This window comes from Amyelois transitella, chromosome 15 (genome assembly GCF_032362555.1).
Source record: "Amyelois transitella isolate CPQ chromosome 15, ilAmyTran1.1, whole genome shotgun sequence".
Taxonomy (NCBI): domain Eukaryota; kingdom Metazoa; phylum Arthropoda; class Insecta; order Lepidoptera; family Pyralidae; genus Amyelois; species Amyelois transitella.
Window position 1 is genome coordinate 8,482,407 of NC_083518.1, and position 7,778 is coordinate 8,490,184.

At 33.0% G+C, this 7,778-nt stretch overlaps 1 protein-coding gene across 1 annotated transcript; it reads right to left on the minus strand.

Moving 5' to 3' along the window:
- Positions 1 to 3,573: 3,573 nt before the first annotated feature.
- LOC106130287 (connectin) lies at positions 3,574 to 7,442 on the minus strand. Its single transcript, XM_013329100.2, has 2 exons — positions 6,389 to 7,442; positions 3,574 to 4,040 (listed from the first exon to the last, which is right to left on the minus strand). The coding sequence occupies exons 1-2, from the start codon at positions 7,440 to 7,442 to the stop codon at positions 3,574 to 3,576; spliced, it is 1,521 nt and encodes a 506-aa protein (XP_013184554.2).
- Between the last annotated feature and the right edge of the window lie 336 nt (positions 7,443 to 7,778).

The window sequence follows — 7,778 nt, forward strand, 5'->3', positions numbered from 1 at the left end:
ACAAAGGCCATTAAATTATTTAGCCTTTAGCTTTGATTGACTTTAACTAACTGCACTGGTTGTGAAACAAAAAGTTATTTTTTTGCAACTAAACGCTTGCACTGAATGTATGAACTTCTACACGTCAAAAATATCGCTACCACCTCTGACTTGTACCACAAAAACAAGTACTGCAAAGCTGAACGCGTAATTGAAGGTTCTAAGTAACAATTTGTAGTTAACCTGTTATTTAGCAATAATTGTCGGCATTTTGTAGAACGTAGTCGGTAAGGTGCAGATTACTATTAAGTATGTATTAGCTTTTACCCGTATCTTCGCCCGAATGAACTAGCGCCATCTACAAAAAGCGACGAATTTAGCGCCATACATACATATAATCACGTCTATATCCCTTGCGGGGTAGACAGAGCGAACAGTCTTGTAAAGAATGATAGGCCACGTTCAGCTATTTGGCTTTAAGATAGAATTGAGATTCAAATAGTGACAGGTTGCTAGCCCATCGCCTAAAAAAGAATCCCAAGTATGTAAGCCTATCCCTTAGTCGCCTTTTACGACATCCATGGGAAAGAGATGGAGTGGTCTCATTCTTTTTTGTATTGGTGCCCGGAATCACACGGCACTGTATTATTGTACCTACACGGAATTTAGCACCATCTGCAAAATAATACAGGGTTTCCGCATATTGAACGGGAGTTTTAAGTTTTTACAGGCATGAGAGGTACCCTATGTCCTTCTTCAGATTCTTTATTACATACGTGATATTTCAAGAAGATTTGTTTATTAGTTAACCCATGAAGAAGTTACAATCAAACAAATAAACTCACTTTCCCATTAATTATATTAGTTGGGATTAGAATATTTGTGATTCTTCTGTGTAAAACGTAGAATTCTCATTTCGATGCTCTAACGGCGAGGGAAAACATCATATATCATATCACAACATATATCGATACTGTCGCCATTTTCGATACAATCGACAGCCCTATCGATACAATTCCTTTTACCTACTTGAACTATCTGCAACACTAGCAAAGAAAAAAAAATACTTTAAGATTGTTATACTTCATATCAGGTTTCTAGAAAACTACATTTAACTTATAAAATGAGAAACTTTACTTTTAATAACATTTAGAAAAAAAGTAAGGAATTTAAATCTGTTATCGCTGTGGGGCAGTTATAAATTATTTGGCTCTGAATCAAATGGTCAGCCATCATAACCCAGGTTAGAATTATCCAACTTGAAGCTCTATCTACCCCGTGTGAGTAATAGAAGAAAAATATACGCGTAAAGGTGAGTACTTTACTTATTCCCTACTACTGATCGCAAATATTAAGTACAAAAGGCGAAGTAATTTTAGTGGAGTTTTTTTTCTAGATTTTGGTTATTATATTTGTTTGTATTTTCAGAAAATATGTGTAATTCTATTTCAAAACAAACTCACCACACACACGTTGAAATTTTCGCTGATTTGCTTTGTGATCAGTGATCACAAAGCAAATCATGTGACATGCCCCGTTCAGCTGTTTTATACATTTAGATTAACAATATTAAATAATAATAAGAAAAGATATGAGAACTCGTAGTAATCGACTAAAGGGGACCCTATCGCAGGAGATGTTAATGCGACTCTCCTTGATGGCTCCCATTTACCGTTATTACTCCTTTAGGGAAATCTCTAATTCCACACAAAAATGAGTTTTTGGATAAATTATTTTGATTAAATTGATTATTTTCAGAAATCGCTTTTAGGCGGTGGTTATTTTTCATGATACTTTTATTCATTTAATATGCGTGTATAAAATACAAATAGATCGATACAATATGATGTTTCACTTAAGTTACTTTAATTCACCAAATTCATTAAAATTAAGGTCAAATAAGTATGAAGTAATCGCGGTAAGCTATACGATTAAGCTTTTGGCTTTATTTGGAATATGTATTATATACCTATGTATTATATTTGGATTAAAATGGCTCTTAATTCTTTTCAAATCAAAGAGGTTGCAGGTGCATCTGGACAGCAAAAGCATAAAACAGGGACGTGAAAGAGATTAAGGAGGCCTTTGTCAAAGGATAAACAGATACACAATTATACACTATATAACTTGATATTTGTTTATATTATCATTAAATTATTTTCAAGACAATAGCATTGAGTATGATCAGTTAGTTACATTACCTTATGACTTGAAGATATTTTTTTGGGTATGAAATTAAAAACATTTTTTTTTAATAAGAAGTTATTATTCAATTCACAACTTTGTACAATTTAAATTTGACTTATAATTAATTTATTTTACACAATTTCATGCTTTCTGGAGCTTTATCACAATCAAAAAAAGAATACGTTATTAATAGTACCTAGCTATTAAGTTTTGATTTCAACTTATTAATTATAATATAAAAAAAATACTATCGTTAAAATTTATGTTTACCAACATTACGTGTTTGTTACATTTTTGGATATGAAATTATATTTAGGCTGAGATACAAACTTTTCCCAAGCGTAATTATATAAACACTGTTAACAATTAATCTATGTGAATTTATCTGAAAACCTGGTCGCTAATAGTGAAGTATTATTAGTATATTTACAAATTTGTACACATTGTGATCATAACAATTTTGAATTTTTGTTTGAAATCCAGAATGTTGCCATTTCAAAAAATCTTTTTACTTTAATCTCTTCAACGCGTTGGAAACGTTCCAAATGTATGTTCGTAAAAATGTGCTATTGACAGCGAACTTTAACATTCCATAAATTTGTTAGAATTGTTTTAACTATTATTAAAATTATTTCAATAGCTATTTATGTGTTAATCAGCTGTTTGGAAAGTGAGGGTTAAACCAAGAAATATATGTGTAGTTATTAATTACTACAATTAATAACACTGTGGGAATGTTGTGATGTGAAAGAAGATGTAGTTACAGGAATAGAAAAGGGTATGTTAAGATGGTTCGGTCATGTGGAGAGGATGAATGAAAGCAGGTTGACTAAGCAGATATACAAGGAGAGTGTGGAGGGAAAGGTCGGAGTGGGAAGACCTAGACGAACGTATCTTGATCAAATTAAGGACGTCCTGGTAAAGGGTCAGGTCAAAAGTACCCGAAACCGCCGAGCTTGTATGAAGAGAGTTATGAATGTGGACGAAGCGAAAGAAGTATGCAGAGATCGTGGCAAGTGGAAAGAGGTAGTCTCTGCCTACCCCTCCGGGAAAGAGGCGTGATTTTATGTATGTATGTATGTATGTATTAATAACACTGGCAGGTATCTATACTTGGTAACATTAATTATAGAGTGATATTCAACTGACTATAATTAAAAAAGCTTGAACAATGGGTACGGTATTTTGTAGAATCACGTAAGCAGCACATCATTTTACATCATAATTACTGAAAATTACTTTATAGTCAGTTGGAAGATGATCACTACTTAATACTTTAATTAAATATCTTAACCAGTCTTCTCTCTTATGATCTAAAAAGCAAATCGCAGTCGAAGTATAAAAACTAAGCTAGTATAAAAATTCACATAATAAATCACACAAGCAATGTCTCTGATCTATTAACACCTAATGGAATACGCTGACGACAACTAATGTAAAAACTAAAGCTAGATTTGACAAGATTTTGAAACTAGAACTGGGTTGCCAGTAACCAGATGATAGCATCAACGAATCTTCCCTATTTTGTGAGTCTCTTGTACAAACTAAAGATTCAGGCGGTACATTGACTACAAATACTTCGTTTGCTATGACAGGTTGTACTGTTGGTTCGGATTTGAAACTCTTATTGTTTTCATCATAATCCTCTTCAAAGCCATCTTGTTGTAAAACGTCGATGTTTGAAACTAGAAGACTGTCAGGATCTGAGTCTTTAGTATCGGCAACCTCGTTCAGTTGATTAGTTGTTTCGATTTTCTCGGAATTTTGAAGCATGCACGTGACGTCGTCTAATGCAGCTTTCAGAGGTTCACTTTTTGTTTCATTTCTGAGGATTTGAATCCAGGAGATTCGGCAATCGCAGCTGAGGTTGTTACCTGAAAAGAAGTGAATATAATTATTTTCGTCAATTTTAATAACCTTTTCTGTTTTATACTTATATCTCAGGGCTTTACATTAAGACAATTAAGAAAGAGACTTAGAGAACTCGTTCTATGTTTTGGGTTACCTTAACAAATATTTATTAAAGAGCACATAAAAAGTTAAACGTGACGTTATGTTAAATAACCTCAATCGAATAATGACAGGAGTAAGATATCAAATGAGATTACATTATAATATTTGAATCTAACCTCTTTAAATTCTTTCATTGATTTGATTAATTAACGTTTAACGCGAAAATAAAATACAGGCTAAATGTCGTATTAGTTAACCTTAAATGGAGTATATTTTAGACACATTTATCATTTTCATTAAACTCATTTGGGATTTTCGACTATTCCAAACACGTGTCGATTCACTAAATATATAATTTACTGCGCAAATTATGATAATGTTTGTTGATTTTTATTAAAACCATTTTTCATTCTCCAAATCGAGTTATAAAACGCCATTGTTGATTAACAAAAGGGAAATGTTAGGGTGACTATATACTTAGTTATTAAAATTAACTGCACAATTTTGTTCTTATAAAAATATCTAGTAAGTAAGTAAATTTATATTTAATTTACTATTCCTTTTATGATTTTGCTCCACCTGCTTATTGTTTGATGATCATTTATCACTACATAGTATAAAACAAAGTCACTATTTTAGTCTGTTTGTCTGTATGCTTAAATCTTTAAAATTACGCAACGGATTTTGATGCGGTTTTTTTGTAAGAGGTAGAGTGATTCAAGAGGAAGGTTTTTATGTATAATTTTTTCCGAATTTTGCACCCGTGCGAAGCCGGGGCGGGTCGCTAGTAATAATAAAAAGTCAAATTTTCAGTTCCCATGAGAATTACTGGGCCTACGAGACACGATAAGATGATGTCTGACAGAACACTCACTCTGACTGACTCACACTCACAGTCTCACTGACTGGTACTTAATTATCTTACTGTTATTCATTTTATAATCTTGTCAGCTCGATAAAGCAGTCAACAGTAAAAAAAAAAACGAAAAATGAAAGCTTTACGATTTTTTTATTGTAATGATTTTGATTACGTGAAAGCTCCAATGTTAGTTAACTCGACGACTTAGTAGAGAAGTGACGAACTTTTACAGTCACCCTTAGAATAGGGCGCCGTTTCACTCATTAATTGTCTTCTCAGTTGAAGGGTGCTTGAAGGGCTTACTGCCCTGTGGGGAACGCCATTGTTAGCTCAAAATATAGTTATTTGTACCCTTGAATGGACACATGATGTGTGTTATTTACCAGTAAATGACCATCTTTGAAAGGGCCTACAGTACTTAAGTTGGAATTAAATTTGAATTTAATATTATATTTAAGGAAAAAGTTATGTTTTGTGAATTTGAAAGGGTGCCTTTGGTATACAGAAAAATTAACGTTTTGTTCGTTTAATAAATAAATTAGTCAGGGTGCGTTGTTTCAGTTACATTTTTACCAAAATGAATTGCACCCTGTTCTGATGGGAGTATTTTGATGTAACCTTTTATTGTTGTACAATTGATTGAAGAGTTATTTATATTAGCATGTACAAACACATTTACAGACAAACAGACGAGAGATAGTTTTTTATGAAAATATTTTTCTACTGCTAATATACTTAGTCAACCCCAATATTTACTCTTAGTATTTAATTAAATTTATAAAAATAATTGAAACCCTAGTGTATAAAAGTGTCTTTCACCATTTCGTGCGAATTATATTTCTGTGAATTTGTTCAGAAACTTTCTGCCCTTTGTGGTTCTGCGAAACTGTGACTCATAACAGTATGACGTCGACTGTGACTTTAATTAATTAATGTTCATGAAGTTATACCAACAGTTGTAGAAGCTCTTCTATGTCAGAAATGTTATGGATTTTATTCTCGATTTTGCACAAAATAGACCGATTTAGTTAGACTTATCTATAAAAAGATGACTGACGACTACATTACTTCGAAGCTTTTTTTTTCAGAGTTTAACCTGTTAACGAGATTAAATTTCAATGCAAAAAAGTAAAATAATAGAAAAAAAAAGAATCCATCACCAATGTCTACATCAGTTCAATAAATATATTTTTTTATGTACCTACATGTAGATTTGTGAATTTTGCCGATGTTTGAACTTAAGTCTAACATATGCAAACTATTTTTTTAATGGTCCGGTGATATAACCGTTTACATGGAACACGTAACGTAACACGGCTGACAGAGTTTCGTATTTAAAATATTAGTACTGGTTTAATAACATATTTTATGTAATCAAAATAAACACTTTTTATTACATAAGTTACTTACCACTCAAATACAGCACTGATGTTTTTACTTTCAGGTTTTCGAGTATAGGTTTGATATTTTCAAATGTGAATACTTCAATCTCATTGTTCCTCAAATCTAATAACTCAAGACCTCTCACACCTTCTAAGAGCCCTTCATTTACAGACTTCAATTTGTTTCCAGTCATTGACAACTTTTGTAGTAAAACCAATCCATCGAACGCCCTTTCAGACAGAAATTTTAACTCATTATTGTCCAAAAGGAGCTCATTCAAATTCCACAATTCGGTAAATGTCAAATCTCCTATCATTGACAACTTGTTAGACCGTAGATCCAATCTCGTCAAATTAGCCAAACCCCTGAAAGTATCTCTTGTGAGTACTGTAATCGAGTTTGCTTCTAAAATCAAATCGCTGAGGACAGTTAGATGTTCAAAACAGCCGTCATGCGCCAAATTAATATTGTTAAACGACAAATCGAGGTATTTCAGAGTTGGCAGATCTACAAACACATCCCGCTGTATCTCGGTTACTTTATTCTCTTTTATCGTCAAGTTTACGAGCGCAGGGAGATTTGTGAACGAGGAAAAGTCCAATTCTGTTATCTTGTTGTTCATTAGCGTTATTTCTTTCAACATTGTCATGTTTGAAAACGTCCGTTTCTCGATCTTTGTTAATGTCGCGTAGTGGATGTAAAGTTTCTGCAATCTCTTTAGTTTGTGGATTACTTGCAGCGGTATAAATTTGAGGGCTCCGTTTGATCTGACGTTGAATGTGAGCCTTTCTATGTAGGGCTGTGAGTGGAAGCTAGACCAAATGGGATCGTTTTCATCTATACCTCCATTGAATACCCAACAATCAGCCCTGGTAGCTGTTTTCACATCGGTATTTTCACAGTAGCAGTGTACTTTCGACTCTCTATCAGTTATATCACAAATGTTGTCTTTGACTTGTGCAGCGTGGTACCTCCTTTCATTTTTATCTCTGCGTTTTTCATTTAGCCGGCTCTCGGTGCACGATGTTTGCAGTAAAGTCAGAGCTAGGGCTAAGAGTAAATATTGAACGACGGTCTCCATGTCCCCTTGGCTTTCAGTGTCCTGAAACAAACAAAAAATATGTTAGAGGATTGCTTTTAGTAATTACATTTCTAGTAGAGGATATTTGAACGAAATATGTTCTTGCACATATGATATTAACGTGTAGTGCACCCGTAAATTGGGGATGGTTTCTTTTTTCAAATGTCTTAATAGATATTGTGGTTATTACATAAATTAATAATTTTATGAAAATGAGATTTTTTTTCTGTTTAAAAGTCTGCTTTAATAATAAGAATAATTAACCAAAGCGACATAGTTAATCGAAGAAAAGCAAATTTAGGGTTAATTTACGAAGTAGCTTATCCAGATATTCCA

What these genes read in the sequence shown, in the direction of transcription:
- LOC106130287 (XM_013329100.2), bottom strand. Translation starts at nt 7,442, where the DNA reads ATGGAGACCGTCGTTCAATATTTACTCTTAGCCCTAGCTCTGACTTTA. An exon ending in ATCAGTGCTGTATTTGAGTG is followed by an intron (nt 4,041 to 6,388) that starts GTAAGTAACTTA and finishes ACTTCTTTTCAG; the next exon opens with GTAACAACCTCAGCTGCGAT.